Raw genomic sequence first — 19,447 nt, forward strand, 5'->3', positions numbered from 1 at the left:
TTTCTTTACTTCTGTGATAACATAGGCCACATTTACTATTTCGGACCACAGCGCCTCGGGCTCCTGCACTGACGGTGACGAGACAGACTCTGTCTTCTCGCTGTGGCTCCCATCACCTGACCAGCCTTCCGCACATCTTACCGGGATAAACTGCTCCAGGCGGCCTTGGGGGAAGATGCCAAAGAGCTTTGGCCCCAGCGACCTCTCTGCAAGGATGGCAAACATAACGCTCTCCAGAACCATGGCCTCGGCGCCCTGAAACAGATGGCAACACACAGCCAGTTAGTGAGTGTGGACCACGAGCCAGGCATTGGCAGTCCTTTCACACGAGCCGTTTCACCCACTCCCACAGCAACCCTGAGGGCGCATCATCATCATCATTATTTTTACCAATTGTTGTTTTTATTACCACTGTCCCCACTTTAAATACGAAGAAACAGATCTGTAAACTTCAGGACCCATGCTGGCAAACATCACACTATATTGATGAGATTTAAAATTCAAGTTGAATTTAGGTCACTGGTTCCAAAAATAAAACAGTATCAATATTCTATCGCTTCTATTTATTTTAAAACTCATATGAGTCTCACCCTTGGCATCTTATCAAAGGTCACAACAATTCCATCCATTCTGGTGACGGTTGATCTGCTTTTTGGTCGAGAGTGCCCAGGGAAAGAAAATGGTTCAAAGGGCCCTCTGCCCATGAAACTGGCCTGCGGGGTCCCCCACGGGGTGCGGGGCCCATGCCAAAGTGCACCCTAGCACAGGGCGCTCAAGGTTTCGGTTTTCTGCTCTTATCCCCAGTCTCCTCTGTCGTTTAACATTTGTCTTCTTGTCTACACCTCTTTGACGCTCCTACGTTCCGCCTTTAGTTACTCCTAATAACGAAGTGGGATCTAGAGCCATTCTGCCTTCAAAATCCACCTTTTGGTCTCAGTTCAAATCCACTCCTTAGTGTTCTTCCCTTAAGCAGGAAATTACAGCTTAAGAGTTTCCATCGGTTGGGGCGAAGGGCGGGAAGGAGCCCTGTGCCCAAGCGTCTTGAGGAGCTTCTATGGCGATGTGTCGGGAGGGGCACCAGGTGTGGTCTGGAAACACTCTCAGGTGATTCTAGGTCACCCCTTGTTCAGAAAGGGGCCGTGGGGACAGGATCTCAGAGAAACACTGCTCAATAAAACAGAGCTCTTTACAATACACTCATTTTACCAAAACGGATGGAGAGACTTAGCAGGACAAACTCATCAGGCAGGGACATGATTCTAAAGTTGGCGAGAAGAAAACAAAAAAGAAAAGCTACTTCCAAAGGACATGGGGCCACATTAAAGTAAAAAGTAATTCAGTCACTTTTACATTTTGGGGAGAATGGGTTTGTTGGTAATCCATCCACCATCTTGTATAATCTCCACAATTATGATCTAACCATCATCACCTTGTGAGGCCCAATCTCTATTCACTAATTTGCAGTTCTGTACATATGACTGCTATGAACCGGACTGTGTCCTCCCAAAATTCAGAGGTTGAAGCCCTCACTGCCAGTGCGATGCTATTTGGAGGTGGGGCCTTTGGGAGGTGATGGATTTAGGTGAAGCCACGAGGGTGGAGCCCTGATGGGGTCAGTATCCCTGTAAGAGGAGTCCCCAGAGAGCCTGCCCTCTCTCCCTCTCTCTCTGTCTCTGCCTCCCTCTCCGCCACGTGAGGACACAGGCAGAAGACGGCATCTACAAGCCAGGAAGAGGCCGTCACCAGAACCTGGCCGTGGTGGCACCCTGCCCTTGGACCTCCAGCCTCCAGAACTATGAAGAATAAACCCAGGTGGCTTTTTCTGGCAGCCCGAGCAGACTAAGACAACGACAATCCAGACACAGCACTGATCTATCTAGCTAATGGATTTTAGGAGGATTCGACCAGACAGGTTTTATTTCTTAAACGCTTAGAGAATGAGAACGAATTCCTAACAGCTCTACTGAGCTGGCAAAACGTTTCACTCGCTCACCTGACCTCACAGCAAACCCAGGCAGGAGGTGCGGGCAGTGCTGGCCCCATTCACCTCAACTCCGGCCTCAGAGACACCCCACGGGAAGCGAACCCTCTGCTGCCGCCCGCCTGAGCGATCGGAGGCTGGCATCGTGGACGAGGAGGTGCAGGGCTCGGCCCAGACCAGGCCACCTGCAAGCAGTGGCTCTTGGCAGCCCCTTGCCCTCTGTACAGTCTCCCACCTCAAAACTCCAACCCACTCCCCAACTGTTTCCAAAGAGTAGGATCGGGATCTCCTCTGTCCTACGGAGCCAGGATTTTGCCAGGATTAAAATTTGGTTTTTCAACCTTTTTCTGTGTAGAGTGACTAAGCTGGAGGGCACTCGGGTTGGCATATGTAAGACACACATGTGCAGCCAATCCGAAATAGCCCTTTACGTCTGAAATGTCTAGTTCTAGACACAGATTTAACCCACAGTATGACCAGGAAGTGTGCGTGGTGCCCACGCAGTGCAAAGTCTGCTGGGAGCTGACTTCACACGTGGCACCATCACTGGTACCGGGGCCAAAGCCACACTGTCCAGGATCCTCCAGAGCAGGGTCCACCTGGTGCCAGGATGGTGGAGAGAAGATGGAAAGAGACTTACCAATTCTCTTCAGCACTGCTCTGCACACTGTGAACAAGAAACACCTTTGTTCTTCTGTGATACTGCAGTTCAATATTTATTCACAGTAGGGAGAAGGGGTGGTGGTGTGTGGAGGGAAGAATTTGGAGAGGAAGGAAATGAAAGAAAATGCCAAGTCACAAGCAAGAAGGATGGGTAGGTTACGAAGGACAGCAGGTATCCTCAGGTCTCAAAACCCTCAAGGAAAGCGAGCTCAGTGAAGGACAGGCGCAAGGGCGTGACCCGGTCCACTGCCTGCAGCACCCGGGCTCGGCCCCCACCATCCACCCACGGCTGGTCCTGCTTTCTCAGGAGAGCAGCTCAATACCTCAACTTGAAACGAATCACGATGGCTTCAGAAATACTCATTCATATATTCACCCCCCCCAAATATAACTTGGACATATACTCTGTACCCGGCATGTGCTAAGCCCCAGGGAAACAATAAGAACAAGACACACATGGCTGCTGCCCGGACAGAGCCTGCGTTCCAGGGACAGAAACGGCCGGAACCGAGCAGGGCCATCGGCAGACCGGGGCAGCGCAGAGAAGGAGCAGAGGGTATCCTCATGGAGCGTGACGGGGTGGCCACCCCCAAGCAGATACGGTGACACTGACGGGGGCAAAGCAAGGCCTGGGAGGGGCCGATGCATGGAGCAGAGGAACCGAGGAAGAAGAGGACCGAATCAGCCCGGAGAAGCTGCTGGGGCTGCCGCGGGGTCTGGGCCAGATACAAAGTCCTCGGCGTACGGCCAGCGTTAAAGCTAACGAACTGGCCGAAGAGGCGCAGCACAGAGCCTGAGGACGCCCAGCACCTACAGCAATGTTTCCAACCGACTGTGCCTACAGCGAAACCCATTTTACACGGCAACCTAACACCCCCTGATGTAGCCGGGTCAGCAGGAGGGGAACCGGGGCAGCCGGTAGTGCGGGAGGCGACGATGCCTGCTGTCAGGACGGGCGACAGCATGTCCTGTGTCAGACGCCGTGGAGACAGCGAACAGGGGGCAGAGGAAAGTGGGCCCTGGATTTGGCAACACAGAAGTTGTCGGTGACAGAACCAAGAGTGGCTCTGGGAGCAACGGGGACAGGGTCAGACGGACACCCGGGCAGAGCGGGCAGAAGAGGGGGAGGGGCCGGGGTGGAAGGCTGGGGGAGGGTTAGACTGACTTCTCAATTCATCTGTGTGGTTTTCCTCCTTTAAAAAGTCCAGCAATAATATCGAGATTATGACCCTCCTGAGAAGACGTAACAGCATTTCTCTGGTGGGGAGGGGAGGCCAAAGAGCAAAGAAGGTGAGACACACACAGCGCAGGCCAGGGAGGTGAGCCCACCAGACTCGCTGGCCCCCTCCTGCGGCTTAGCACCACAAACGGGAATGGAGCCAGGCCTCCCGCTGGAGGAGACCGGCCATTCAAAGAGGCTCAAGGGACACAAACCACCTTCCCCATTCTGACAGCCAACTGCCCACCTTCTGACGCAGAGGATCAAAAACAAAATCACAGCACCTACTACTGTTGCCTGCTGGGCCCCGAGCAGAGATCCAGCCGGCGCAGGAGGAGGAGGTGGTGTGGCAGTGACGTGCGGGTCCGCGGCGGCGAGGGCACGTTGGACTAATGAGAGGAAGGGACAGAAGAGTGTGCACAAGCAGCGGGATCCCGCCCTGAGTTTAGAATCTCATAAGAACAGGCAGACGTTAACACGTAATACGGAAACTTACAGTCACGGAAAGTGCAAAGGTGAGGCACTCGGTGCTGTAGGAGCACGAATGGAGGAGCAAACCTAGATGAGAGAGCAGGAAGGGGCTCCCTGTGGAAGGAACCTGGGAGCCGAGATCCCAGTTGTAAGTAGCAGCTGCGGGGAGTGGTGCGGATTGAAGAGCAGAGCATTCCAGCCAGAAGCAGCAGCATCTGCAAAGGCCCCGTGGCAGGAAGGAAACCACACAGCTTAGGGTCACACGGCTGGAGAGCAGGGAAGCGGGAGGGCGTTATGAGATGAGACCAGGAAGCTCGGCGGGGGTCAGGCTGCCAGGACCTGGCAGGATAAAGCCCACCTAACCGGGACCAGGGCAGAGAGCCACTACCGAAGGATTGTAAGCAAGAGGCTGACGCGATCGGATGAGCAGTTCAAAAGCTGGCTCTGGCAAAGACGAAGGGATGGTCTGCAGGAAATAAGAGTGGAAGCGGAAGCCCAGGGAGGAGCTGGTAGCAGCTTGGACTAGGCAGGTGCACAGTCCAGATGGAGAGAAAGTAGACAGATCCAAGATATGGTTCAAAGGAAAACCACCAACAGACTTGTGGATGGGACACGGGGGTGAGGGGACAAGGGTACAGAAGGTGACTCCCTGCTTCCCGGCCTGCCCAGAAAGGCCAGATTTAGATTTTGCTGTTTGGAGGGGTGGGGAGAGTATGGGTTCGGTCTTGGACCTGGTGAGACACCCCAGGAGACGGGTAGCAGCTAGTGTTAGTTCCAAGCAGGGCTGTGGGCTGGAGGAGCTGCAGACTCTTGGCCCCTAGGAGAAACGCAAGGACCAGCTTTGGATCAGGTGGCCTGGTAAGGCGGGGGGTGGAAATAGGGCCTCAGGCCTGGGGACTCCGAGTACTTAAGACAATCACAGACTGAGCCCACAAAGGAGGCAAGGAGGGGTGCAGGAAACGAGGGGCCTTTACTTCATGTCCCTGTGTCCTGGCCGCCTTCGCTGCTAAGAAGTCCAGATAAAACGAGAGCTGGAAACACACTTCAGATTTAGCGTCGTGGAGGTCCTAGTGACCCGACAGCTTCAACTCCCAGGAAGGACGAAAGTCTACACACAAAGGGCCCAGGAGGCTGAAGACAGAACGTCAGTCACCTCCCACTGACAGCTTCTCAGTCAGCGTCACCCCAGAGAGCATACATTCCAGATCCTCTAGACCACGGTCTCCGGAGCAGGGCTCATGCAAAACATCCACGGAACCGCGAGGAAAGAACAGCAGCGCTTTTATTCCTTTATATGCTCTCACCTCTTCTACATTTCTCTTTCTTGATCACTTTAATAATTCGTATACAATTAGTAAAACCAGTGTATTTACGTGTGTCGATATTACGGGGTGCGTGGTGTGTATGCTACACACGCACACCCACACACTCCCCCCGTTATACACAAACCTCCACACACCAGGGGAGTGTGCTCAGAAGTTGTTCACTCCCTGGAGTGTGGAGATCACGACTCCAGACGCCCCACCTCTGAGCCTCAAAGAGGGGGCAGGTGCTCTGGACCTCAAGCTCTTCTGAATATACGCATTTCTGAGTGAAATCTCGTATTTAGGAAGAAGCCTTCAGGAGCTGGGCACCACGCAGAGGGAAAAACACTCCTGCCCGCCCCGGGGAAGGGCAGCCACTGAGACACCTGGGCAGCGACAGACTGCCTCCACATCAGAGTATCACGCACGCAGGTCACCCCAAGCCGCCACCTCCTAGCACCCCAAATGCTGTTCAGATCACCCTAAAGGCACCAAGTCCACTCCCTACACCCTTAGTAGGAAATGGAACACAGACTGTTCGCTGGGTCTCACTGTGGCAGCTCCCAGTACCCCCAGAGCCCCTCCTCTGGGACACACAGCAGGACTCCAGGGCAGGAAGGGGCACTGCCAGGGCAGGAAGGGGCACTGCCAGAGCAGGGGGGCAAGGCTGCCCACCACCAGCTCACACCTCACACAAATGCAGAACGGACTGAATTACTTACTTGAAATTCATTGTCTTTCTGAGCTTGTTCGGATCCCTCCTTATTACAGGACCGCTACGAATGAGAAAAAGCAAACACTTCCAGTGAGATGGGGAACACTGAGCAGACACTAACTTTGCAACCATCAGAACAGTCACGGTTTACAAAACATCACAGATCTTTAGCGAGTGTTTCTCAGCGCAGTCTAAATGCACCACCAGTGTCCCACACTAGGACCAACACCTGAGGAAGCACTTCATTTCTTTACGAGAAAAGGGATGTGCTGTCGAGACCACACAGCTGTGAGTCTCACCACCATCCCGAGTACCTTTTCACAATTTCATTGCTGGAGGAAAGTCAGTGGAGGCTGCTCTCCCAATCAGGCCTCCTCAAGATAAACGCTGGGCTGGCTTATCTTGTTTAGCCAGGTGGGTCTTTTGAGGCAACGCCAGCCCCAGGAGGGTGCTGTCCTGCAAGGGCAGGGGGCGCACATGGGCTCGCGGCCACCGAGGTCAGCACAGGGTGGACGAGGGTGCCCTGTGTGGGCAGGAAGCCTGGCACCCACTCTGCGCGGCCGAGCCTGATCATCAGGGCACCACTAGCTCAGTGTGGAGTCTTCCTCCACCCGAGAGAGGCCTGTGCCAGTTTAATAAAGGCCCGAACTTATTTCGTATGCTAACGTATTGAGAGATACTTTCATCACTCTCCTCAATGAAATTGCAAATTATTGGTAACCAGGATCGAGTCAATAACACACGTCAACCACGAACTACCATAAGCAACTCTCTGGCCACATCCTTTCTTCATGGCAGATCTTATCTTTTAAAAGCAACCCCCCACCCCAAGTGCTTTAAAAACCTTCAAACGTGTCCTGTCAAAATTTTATACTCAAATACTGCCCCTAGAAAGATGTTATTTGTTAAAATTAAACTAAGTCTGCTTACGTCAGACACAGAAGCCCATAAAGGAAGCTCTTTAAAAATGTTAAGGTAAAAGATTCTTGAACATCCCAGGAAAAACATACCTTTCCATTCCACAGCTTTATCAAAAATACCTGTACCAAGGGTAGAAAGTGTGGACAGGAAAAAAAATGCCACGTTAAGCACCACCAGCTACTCTAGCATCATTCAAAACACCTAAGCGGTTTAAAGCGACAGCTCCCATCCATCATACACGGAAATGACATCCCACAGACATTTAATGTTTTGTATAAACAGTACATGTTCTAGTTTACTCGATATAAAAGTAAACAAAATAAATATCCACGTTCATATGAAGTTATCTGCAAAAGATCTGCACTTAGACATACTCAATAATATCTTTAACACACAGTTAAGTACACTTTGTACAGAGTACAGAAAGTACAAATGGGGGATATATGATATTTTCATTTGTGTAATCTGCATTTCTCTGATGAAAATATGCTACAGGTTAAATCCCGTTACAATGAAAGCTACAAAATGAAAATACTACAGAAATACTTTTAGACTCTTGCTGATGGCTTGACGTAGGGTGTGATAAAAACCCTCGGGAGGAGTACCTAGGTACCATGAAAGCGCCACTCCTTCCTTACCTCCAAAATACCCTCCTGACCGTACCACGGGCGGCCGTAGACCTACACCTTAGCTGCTCCCTCCCAGCGGCCTACAAGTTCCTAGTGAATAGGGACTCCATCTTTTCTTTATTGTTGGTCTCCCCAGCAAACCCTGGTGCTCACTACACTTTGTGGCCTGCACAACTAAATAAACACTCCCGCGCTGGGAAGCTCAAGGAGCAACCAGGGGCGATGGGCAGACTTACATCTGTGATCCCAGTCGTGGGGGAACTGGCAACAGTGTCAGTCAGAATGTCCGATGGGGCTGAAATGTCCCCCAAATATTAAATCCTTGTGCTTTTTCTCCCCAAAGACAGTTAAGAACAAAAAAAGTTCTATAATCTGATATACTGTATATATATATGTATTTTTTTTTATTTTGATACTTTGTAGGAAAAGACAAACAAGGAATTTGGATATCCTACTGAAATTTGTTGTAACGGGATTTGACCTGCACAAAATTCTAGATGACTATGGTTATTCCTGTGCTGTTATTACTTGAACTGTATCTTCTTAGGGAGACACAGCTAGGGGGTTATTTAGCCAGCAGAAGTTCCCTTTCCCTTGTCTAATGGTGCTCTCAAAGCCAGCAAGTCACCTCATCCAAGTTACAAGTTGGCTTGCTTCCGGAGGCCATTCCTTTTTAACATATCAGCGCTGTTAGGTAGAAATAAATTCTATTAATCATTTCCCCACCCCTGCCCACCCCATTCCACCCCCAAGAGAATGCATTACTTATCCCATCAGAGCACCACCAGGAAGGCAAGATGGACTTCTGCCACACCCAGCCCTCTGTTCTGTTTCCTCAGTACAGAATGTTCAGGTTCCCTCAGTCCTACAGGTAAGAAGGGCAAGACCAGGAAATCGCCAACCAAGCGGACTGAATATTCACGGAAAGGTGAGAGAAGCAGCCTCCTGCAGAGGTAAGCCAACAAGAGCGAGTGGCCAAAAGAGAGTCCGAGGGCTGTTCTGTCCAGGAAGAAAGAAGGTAAAATGTACCTTGGAATCTGTGGGATTTTATTTCAGACGCACAAATTTATTTGAAGCAGATATTAAAACACATTGTACAAGTATTTAACATGACTCCAAATTCTTCACCAACTAATTTGTACATTAATAAAACTTAGCTTTCAATAAGTTATAAAATAAAGGTAAAAAATTTTAACATTTATTAGAAATTTGGACACTAGCTGGTTATTTAATATTAAATAATTATTAAAAATTTTAATGTGAACACTAATGTAGTCATGTTTTTTTTAAATCAGCTTATATAGGTACAGACTGAAACAGTCATGGAAGAAATAGGACAATGTCTGGAATAACCCTGGAGAATGAATGAAGGTAAAGAGGAAAGAAAGCTGGTCAGAGAGAAAGATGGATACTGGGTACCTGGGGTTCATTATGCTCTTCTGGTCTACTTTTGTGTGCATCTGAAATTCTCCATAATAAAATGTTTTAAAAAATAAACGCTGAAACTTCAAGACCTAAGAAGTCAGAATGTATCCCACATGCTTAAGACAATGCCCAGCTCTGTGAATATACTAAAAACCACTGAATGGTACGCTTAAATAAGTGAATCATATGCTACGAAGATGTCATAAAAACAAAAAAGAAGACACCCAACGGTAATAAAAATATACCGCCGTTGGCTTCCTCCCATCTTCCTCATTCTTTTCTTCCTATTCTGGGCTTGGTTTTCAAGAGAATCTACAAGTATTCACTATAACCCATGTATTCATTAGCTGTGCTGCAGCAAATAGGCTAAAGTGGTAACAATAATAAAGGGGGCGTGGCTGATATTTTGTTTTAAAGTTATAGAAGAGTTCAAAAGAGGAAACAGATCTGTGATTGAACAAGCACTTGTAAATTTAAAACCTAAATTCCTAAAAGCCTGAACTCTATTAGCTAGGGCCAGCAGTCCCCAACCTCTTTGGTACCAGGGACCGGTTTCGTGGCCACGGACTGGGGGTGGGAGGGATGGTTCAGGGGTAATGTGAGCGACGGGGAGCGATGGCGGGGTGGCAGGGCCCACCTCCTGCTGTGCGGCCCGGTTCGGTTCCTAACAGTACTGGTCTGCGGCCCAGGGGTTGGGGACCCCTGAGCTAAGGCAGTAAGATGAGAGCATAGAGGATTCTGACTTTTTACTTTACATATGCCTATACTTTAAAAAGTGTTTAAAAGTGTATGTTACTTTTACAATAAATATATTTGGTACAAGGTTTCAAATGTTACTTTTCTGGCAAAATTGCATTTAGAGGCTTTTAGAGGTTTTTGTACTTTAAAGAAGACTCTGAAAAAAGTAAGTTACCTGATATTCCACAGTATAACAGGCTTATTTCTTTAAATTTGTTTAAGCCAAATAAACTCTCATCGCTTGGCCAGTTCTTAACAAAAGATTCTGCTAATGCTGAGGGAACTAGTTTTATGATTAAACTACTTTAATAAAACTACATTTGTGAGATGAAACAAAGCAGCATCTTCATTTTCCCTAGTCCGTGTATGTGTAGCTGTATGGAGATAAAGGCTCTTTTAAAACAGGAGTAAGTTGGTTGCAGCCTTGATAAAGGGCTTTGGGATCTAGAAATGAGTGATTAAGAAAGAATAATCCAAATGTTAGCTAGACTCAACTTCTAGGGCATCTAAGACCTGGTCTAGGAAAATCATCCAGCTCTCCACTAACCTGAGATTAACCTCCTGAGCTGAGTCCCGAGGGCCTCCAGACTATCAGTGTTTATCCTGAGAGTAACAGGATGGGCTGCACTAGCCTGAATGTTCAGTAGCTGTGATACTCGTCTGGCCCTGGAGTGACACGGGCTTCCTGACTATACTGCCTGTGGCTCTGAAGATTCTAAGATCCACCCTGGTTATCTGATCACGTCGACTCTCTACGAGAGAAGAGGCTCTCAATGAGGGGGCCACACCTGTCACCATCCCTGTTAACCATCGATCGGACTGTGTGCCACCTCTCAGGTGAGCTGGGGCAGGAAAGGGTGAGAATCCTGACTCCCTAGAATGCACAGCAGTCATGTGGTTCTTCTCAAGTTTTCTTCTCAGTATCACAGACCCTAACCTTCTGGCTTCCTCATCTCCATGAAAACATTCTGCATTTACTGCTTTCATGGCTTCTTACAGCCTTTTCTGAAAATATTTTATAGAACACATGAAAATGTGAGATGACAATGCAATGATTTAAAGTATAGCTTATGTGATTACCCAGTGAACACATATGGATTATGAGAATTTAAAGAGACAAATGATTCCTAACGTTTTTCTAGAGTACGTTCGATCTGCCCAAGGACCAAATCTAAGACAATGTGACCCTGCTGAACTTCACAAAATCGGATGTCTTGATGAACATCAAGAGGAGACTAGAATGTCTAAAAGGCTCTAGGCAGACGTGAACTAGGAGAAAGACAGGTGAGTGGAAGTCCAGGTAAAGAAGGTGCCTTTCAGGACCTTCTCAAAATTGAGGTCTGATCCAGGGTAACCTGAGGCCCCAAGACTCCAAAGGCTTCTGAGTTCCTTCGGCATGAGCACCCCAAGGGTTGACTAAGCAACACGTGTCCAGGAAGAGGGCCTTCGCTTCTCCAGCCTGTGTCCTTCCACATCAGATCAGCACTGCTGAGCTTCATAAAGGCACAGGGTGGGGGAGAAGGACACTAAATGATTAGGACAGAGAAGGAAGTTTCTAACTCTAACCAACACATCAATATGTACATGGCATTTCCTTAAGGCTGAAAGTGGTATGAAGGAAGAAGCAGCTAAATACTTCAAATGAACTTTCAAGTTGAGGCCCATAAATTTCTAAAATTACAAAATGTTTGTCATTTTCTACTGAGGAAACAGAAGAAAGGGTCTGATCTGCTTTGGACCAAAAAAAAAAAACCAAAAAACAAAAAACCAAAAAACCCAAAGTGATATATTCAACATTCTGAAATCTTATTAACTACTGTACCTCTTTAAGCAAGCACAGACTGTAGCTGGTGCTACTTAACATAAGCATTACAACTTTGTTTTTAAAAAACATTTCTTGAAACCAAGAACTAAAAGAAAGAAATTAAAGCTGTAGAGAATGCTCCAACTTCAGAGGACTCATACTATACCGTGAATCGTGTCTGTCACCTGGAAACCAGAGTGCTCCAGGCACGATCGCATGGACAAGCCTGCAGCAGAGAACACATGCACATACAGCTAAAGTGGTACATTACCCCCAACGCCCTTCACGCCACCCAACACAAAGACATTCCTTCCCAAGAGGGCGGGCTGCGGTCACACCAGCGTTCCAGGGACCAGAAATCTGTATTGGCTTCATGCTCTAAAGCCCAAACATTTAAGACCAGCAAGACAAAGACACTTTGCATATGTCAAAATTAGACACAGTAGTTTGTGGTTTATTTAGTTATCAAAAGAAGGCACCAAAGCAGGTACGGAAGGTGGTACCACTGTAGGTTGTAATTTGGCAACTATCTTTGGAGAGTATTAATGGAAGAAATACTAGGTTAGACCAAATGGGAACACGCAATGCTAGAAACATGTTTCACTTCTGAGAGGGAGGTTTTGACTGCCTTAGAAATAGGTATAATTACACCATGCTCAACACATACAAGGGGAGTTTTTAAAACCAGAGTAAATTAGGTCATGATGACCTAATACAATGAGAAAAAAAATCGAATGCACCGTGTTCAGTTAGCAGGGACGTGTGCTCAGCCTCTCGGGACGGAGCAGGGCTCTGCATGGGGAGCGGCAGCCATGCCGTCTCAGCTCCAGAGGGAAGTGCCGCAAGCAGACAGCTTCTCAGTAGCCAAGAGTTTACTGCCCAACTATCTGTAGGTTGCTCTGTAATTTATCGTGACTGAATTTTTAATTAAACTGGGGTTAAGAGAAAACAGGGAAGAAGACATTTTGTTTTCTGGATTCAGAAAAGACCGTGTCCCAAACGGTACTCTTTGGAGTCACTGATACATATCTGCGTTGTGCCTTGGTGCCTTTCATTTAATTATGGTTAGTACTTAAACAAACACTAGTATTAGCCTTCTACTACTCAAAGAACAAAAACAAAATTTTCCCAGACAGCACTCGAGAGATCGCTGGTGTATTATAAACGTTCATGCCTGTGAGACCGTTCAAAACGGTGAGGCCAAATCTCTCCATTCATGCAGAGAAGGGACTGGCTCGACACAGTCACTGTTCTGACAGAGGCAGGGACAAAGCCCCCTCTGAGGCTTCCGCCAACTGGCACAGGTTACATTGAAAGAACAATACGTACTGACATTTGTGTCTTCCACAATTCATGATAAATAAGCAAACTGGTTATTTGTAATCAGCCAAACTTGCTTCTGGGAAAAGGCTGCTACTGGACGATGCAGAGCTCATGTTCCTTCCCAGTACCAGAAAGGAAAAAAATCAAGTTACATTGACAGCTAATTTTATCGTTTCAAGCTCTCTTCTAGCAATTACATCTCTTTCCACAATGGCAAAGGATAAACCAGTACTTCTCAAAACTTCTACCGAGCTATCCTACCTGCCTTAGTCACGGGTAATTTTATAGTTGAATTCGGTTTCCATCGTCTATGCAGCTAATGAGAATAACCTCCTTGTCATTAAAGTTAAGGCTGGCCTATGTGAAACAGACACTGAATTCTACTGACATTCACTGTTTTAAGATCACACCAATATTTTTATATTTAATAGTCTCCTGCAAATAATATCGTGTGGTGTGGCAGTTTTTCGAAGCTGTGTGTGTCTTACCTTGTTTTATTCTCAAAAGGACCCATTTTCCCCCTTGTCCAACACAGAACTTTCCATACGCCCTAAAATTAACACAAATCCTAAACAAAACATCCAGGGTACAGCTGGGAAGGCTGCTTATGTCTCATCTTATACAGAAATGGAGGAGGGTGGCAGAGATAGCTGTTTGTGGGACAGAACTGTGGGCCTTAAACCCAACCAGGAGGTTTTACCTTGGCCTTCTGCTACTTAACCCTTAGTGAACTGCACCAGAGAGCAGTCATTTCAGGGCCGCTATGGAAATAAAGGAAGTCACACATCTCGCAACACCAAGATGAAGAAAAACAAGAAAGTCGAGAAGCATCTCGTTATTTTAAACCAAGTTACTTGTAAATGTAAATCAAAAAAATACTGCTACATAATATTTGATTCTCACAGAGGTAAAAAATTCCAAAGCTGGAACGAGGAGGAGAAAGGGAAAGAAGGGACATACTAAACTAAACCAGTTTATCATGTAATTAAGCAAACAGCTAAACATTCTGAGAAAATACGTAAGTCTATCATTATGTGCAGTCATCAATTAACATGTTTCAGGGAAGGAGCTCATTCTAATCCACCTTGAAGGATGTGACAACTGCATGTATATGGCCAGTTTAGGAAATACCAAGTTGTATTTGTACAAACGCACATGCATGTATAGGGATGTGTGTGTGTGCTCTCCTCTAAGTAGAGGCAAAAATAAGGAAAGCATAACATTTGATTTGCATGATATTTCTGTCTTCAATCCATGCATTTATGAAAGTAATGTGACTTATTTGGGTTCCATAGTTGCTCAGCCACATCTCTTAATTAATGCAAATCCTGGCAAGTTACTATCAGTTTTGGCCATTTCTGGTGAAATCCCTGGCACCATGCCGTGAGAGCTCAACTTGTAAAGTGCACGGCACTGCCGTCGGCCTCGAGTCTTACTGACTGCTTAGTCTCGGCCCCTTACTTTCCTTCTCACTTAAACTGAGGTTCCTGTTCGGAGTTCCTGAATTTCTTCCCCTCCTCATGTTGCCAAAGTATTCAAATGGTCATTAATGTCCGAAACTCTAACTGGCAGCGAGTGCCCCTGCCAAACCCCAAAGAACTTGGGAACCAAAAATACTTGAGGCTGTAGGTTTCATGGTTTTACTAAGTTCAAACTTCAACAAGAAAGTGTACTTGAGGGCTTCCCTGGTGGCGCAGTGGTTGAGAGTCCGCCTGCCGATGCAGGGGACACGGGTTCGTGCCCCGGTCCGGGAAGATCCCACATGCCGCGGAGCGGCTGGGCCCGTGAGCCATGGCCGCTGAGCCTGCGCGTCCGGAGCCTGTGCTCCGCAACGGGAGAGGCCACAACAGTGAGAGGCCCGCGTACCGCAAAAAAAAAAAAAAAAAAAAAGTGCACTTGAACTAGGGACTCAATCAACTGAGTAATTATATTGAAAACATTGAGTCCCACCTACAAAGCAAAGGAACAGCTTTTTTCTAACAAAAATGAGTTTGTCGCCAGAGTCAGTTGTGAGACTGTCAGACGTTTGCTCATTATCCATCGTGTGAGCTGCTTGCTTCCCTTTCTACCCATGTGCTTTCAAGCACAGCTTCTACTCTTCATCAGCAGATGCAGTTTCAGGAATGGAAACTAACAGCCTAGTAAAAATAGAATTGAGAAGCTAAATCTAGAGTGCTGACCCCTCCTCCCCCATTAACTGCATGTAAAACATACTCTGATCCATTCGTTTGGTAAAAGTTAATTCCACTTTAAGTGGCTTCAATTCTTCTCTATTTTTCTACTGAGTTACCTAATAGTCTTTTTCCCCTTAAAAATAAATAGGGACATCGAATTCTGTTCAAATTCTATTTCCAGACATTTCTATTGCACTTAAGTACTATCAGGTAATAATTCTAGACTGCTAAAATTTCAAAAAGGACAAAATATTAACTACTGATGGTGAATCTTTATTAGGGGAAAAGAAAACTGCAAGGTCACGGCCTGCGTTGCAGCCGGCTGTTACTAAGTTAGCTGTCCTTAACAGGGCACACGTGCCAGCCAACGCAGCAGCCACCAGCTCCATGTAACCACTGCAATTTAAATTAAGTAAAATTACTTAAAATTTAAAACTCCATTCCTTGGCTGCACTTGCCACTTTTCAGGCATATGAGGGCCGCAAGTGGCTGGTGACCGGCGTCCTGGACAGCATGCATCAGAGCATCCCCTCACCTCCACAGGTCTCTGCTGCTCTCAGGGCACAGGGCCTGCCCCCGGCCTAGGAGGAGCGCACCGTGCACACTGAAAACGCTCCTATTTAAGTTGAAATAGAAACAAAGCCTCCATAAATCAGATTTAAATAGTCTCATATCGCATGCAATTCCAGCAGCTAGTTATTAAAGTATTTTTAAAGGGTTGCTTAAATGAAAGCACACGAAATGAATGGGCAGAAATGGGACTTAATTGTTACAGAAAATCCTCAGAGAAAAAAATGGCTGAAGGTTGATTTCATTAAAAGTCCCAAAAGGACATTAATTGGGTATAGTTCAAGAACTGATCTGAAACTGCAACTTGATTAAATAAAAAACTGGACTGCATGGTAAGCACAGACCCTGTTCTGCTTGTACACTGTCAGTCAGGGGGCAGGGTCGGCCGTCAGTCAGCACGTGAACCTAATGCCAAAGTGGCCTCGGGTTTCCTCAGACACGCTAGCTTGTTCCTAACCTCAGACCCTGACCACTCTCACAGCTGGACAAATTACCCAATGAAAAGGTTCAGTCACATCATGACAATGTTTTTAAATGAGTTAATATCCAGAGTGCCAATTTTAACTTTAATATTTCTAAACATATAATCAAATCATCACAGATATGGACATGACCTGCTTTTTCGACTGAGCTGAAAGAGACTAGTCTTTAAAAAAAAAAAACTGAGTCAGAAAACTATTCTCCGTTTCATGAAGATCAAAATGGGCCCTTCCAAGGAAGATTTAAATGGGTATCAAAATTCTACCACAGAAACATACACATTTATATGTGTGGTCAGTAAAATGATAAATTCATGGTATAGCTTTTTTTTTATAGCTTTTTTTTTTTTAATCCAGACATTTGGGATATCCTATAACTGGTTAAGACAATTCAACAAATAAGGTACTTTAACTGAAAGATTCAATTATTTAAGTAATATAAAAATTTAGAAAGATTAGGAATCTAACAAATTCAAAGTTTTAAAGAAATCTCAAAGGGAGGTAGTTAATAAATCCGGCTTCACTGAGCTCACACTTTTCCACTGGGACTATCCTGTAAACCCTTTTTGATGACGCTCTCCCCACATTCGAATTTTACAACCTAAGTCTGAGCTGAAAATTTCAATGTGTGGAAAATCCAAGCATTATCCAAAACTATTAAAGATTTAACCAACATTGTACTTCCTCTGGATATAAAGCTGGATGTATTTGTACTAGTTTACTAACAAATAGTTAAGTAAAGACAGAACTTACTTAGAATATAAACAAAAAACCAAGTTGTGCAGCCCAATTAAAGCAAAAGCAATATATTTAAATAGCTCTTACACCACCACTAACATATTTTAAGTCTCTTCCCCGGTAATCAGGGAAGAGGATGAGAACTGTGACCAGGCCCCTCCCATCCCCAAGCAGCCGAGGAACTCACCATCTTTAGAATGGCACCGTACAGCCGCAGGAGCACCTTCCGAGGCTCGTCACCAACGGTGGCCAGAGTGTCGGGTAAGGAGCACTGGAACAGCATGTTACTGAGGCCACCTCTGTCAGAAACAAGAGGACCGTAAGGATCTGTATTTTGAAAGCAAGCTAAATCGCGTGTGGATGAGAAGTCAGGATCCATCCCACAAGAACTGTCCTCATCTAAGTCTTCATTTAATCTCTCTGGATACTAGCAACATAAATGATTAACTCCGCAGTTCTCAGATCAATTCCACGAGTCACATTAAAAACAGGCAAATTCCGGATCTGTTCTTCTAGGACAGCAATGGGGGAGTTTTTATAATTGCATGTGGCATCTGCCTCAGAGAGTGACAAGGAGCGAGGAGACCCTCTTCAGCCCTGGGAATGGGGGGAAATCCCAGATGCCTCCCTTCCAGCCCACATTCACGTATGATCCAAAATTCCCATCATATACCCATCACTGCCAGGTTAAACTCTTGGGGCAATACTTAAACCATCTCCTACAGGACTTTCCACTTGAAGTGGAAAGATCCACCCCTCCTCAACCAGGTTTGCCTAACAGCCTTTTCAAAAAATTTGCAACATTAACAATTACTGGCGCTCTGAGAGCTCTAATAATTAACAATTACTGGAGCTCTCAGAGCTCTCAATACCCTAAACCTTCTACTGTGACTACCAAAGACAAGCAACAAGTTACAGGGGACGTTTGAACAGGAAAGCATAGCCTCGGGGACAAATCACCTGCCTGGGTTGGAAATGATTAGGTGCAGAGGGTGGTTAGTTAATGCAGGGACTGGAGTTAAATGAACACAAAATACTGTACAATTAGGAATTCGAGACCAGAGGCACCTCATCTGTAGTAGACTTCAGAGTCCCCCAATCCTATTCATAGACAGTCAGTAAACTGCAGGGAACTATTACATAAGCAAAGCACCACGCTGGAAGCTCAGGTAACACAACACTGAAACAGGCTCTGGTCCCTGCCCTTGAGCAACTTCCGCTCCAATGAAGAAGGAACACATAAAACTGTAAGACAGAATTCAAAATCATGGGACAATGTCTGAACCAGATACTTCAGCAAACCCTGAGTCTACACCTGCCTGTCAGATGCATCAATGTCACACAGCAGTACAGGCGCAACTTGTGGAGAAAACGTTATCAGCAAGGTGGACCACAGCTTCCTAGAACGACATCCCCCAGTCACAGAAGCCAGCAGCCTCTTTCCCTGTTCTATCCACTGACAGTCTTAGTGAGGCTACGTTCCCCAAAGTGAGGCTAAATACGAACCTAAATTGCATCATCACATGCCCAGTCAGACAGGGATCCTGAGCACACAGTGACAGGCACCGTCAAAAAATGGTCCAAGAGACAGAGTTCATTTTGTGTGAGGAAGAAAGATAACAGGGAGAACGTTTTATCTGGAGGTTGTTAACGTTGCTGCATTAACGGTGCCACAAAAATGCTCAAAGTTCCACCCCTGTGGCAGACACTCCCCACCCTCCTGGGTCAGAGAACCTGAGCTGTGCTCAGGCAGCAACGTGTCTTGCGTCAGGACTCTACTTACCAGCTGCCTCTACAGCTGGCCGGGCCTGTGTGACCAAGTCCTGGCAAATAAAATGTCAAGGAAGTGTCTATGTGGCTTTTGGGGAATCAACGTCAGACATGCTCATGCGCTTGCCCCCTCTTCCCCATCCATCCTGCTGAGTGGACCGAGGAGACAGTGGTGGGTCAGGGCTAAGCTACTGCCTCTGGGCTCCAAATTCCCACTCCAGTTCTGCTGTGATGCTGGGCTGGGACTCTGCCGATGACAAACCTCCTTTATCAGCTGCTCCCATTCATCAGGTTCTGGCGGCAGACGTGTCTGCTGGCCGCTCCTGCCCGCGTGCTGCGGCGCAACCCGCCCGTTCCCATCCTCACTTCTTTGGGCGACCCCGGCACCAGCCTCAGGGTCCCCAGCAATAGCCAAGCAGTGCCCTCTCCTTGGAGGTCGGGATTCCAACCCTGTGGGCCCCTCCTCTCAGCTTCCAGGTTCTGATCACCCCAACCTCTTCCCTTGTCCCCCAGCCCCAGGAGC

General features: G+C 46.8%; 1 protein-coding gene across 2 annotated transcripts in view; it reads right to left on the reverse strand.

Annotated features, from left to right (window-relative positions):
• CHKA (choline kinase alpha) overlaps positions 1-19,447 on the reverse strand; it is a 62,497-nt gene that overhangs the window by 19,555 nt on the left and 23,495 nt on the right. The window contains exons 2-4 of one of the 2 annotated variants that reach the window (XM_082845662.1): positions 17,342-17,453; positions 6,361-6,414; positions 142-255 (exon numbers count right to left, since the gene is read on the reverse strand). In XM_082845662.1, coding sequence (XP_082701788.1) covers positions 142-255; positions 6,361-6,414; positions 17,342-17,453 — 280 coding nt within the window. The remainder of the gene's footprint in view (positions 1-141; positions 256-6,360; positions 6,415-17,341; positions 17,454-19,447) is intronic. The other variant, XM_082845663.1, reaches the window with a different exon arrangement.

This window comes from Leucopleurus acutus (genome assembly GCF_964270905.1).
Source record: "Leucopleurus acutus genome assembly, chromosome: 8".
NCBI classification, from domain to species: domain Eukaryota; kingdom Metazoa; phylum Chordata; class Mammalia; order Artiodactyla; family Delphinidae; genus Leucopleurus; species Leucopleurus acutus.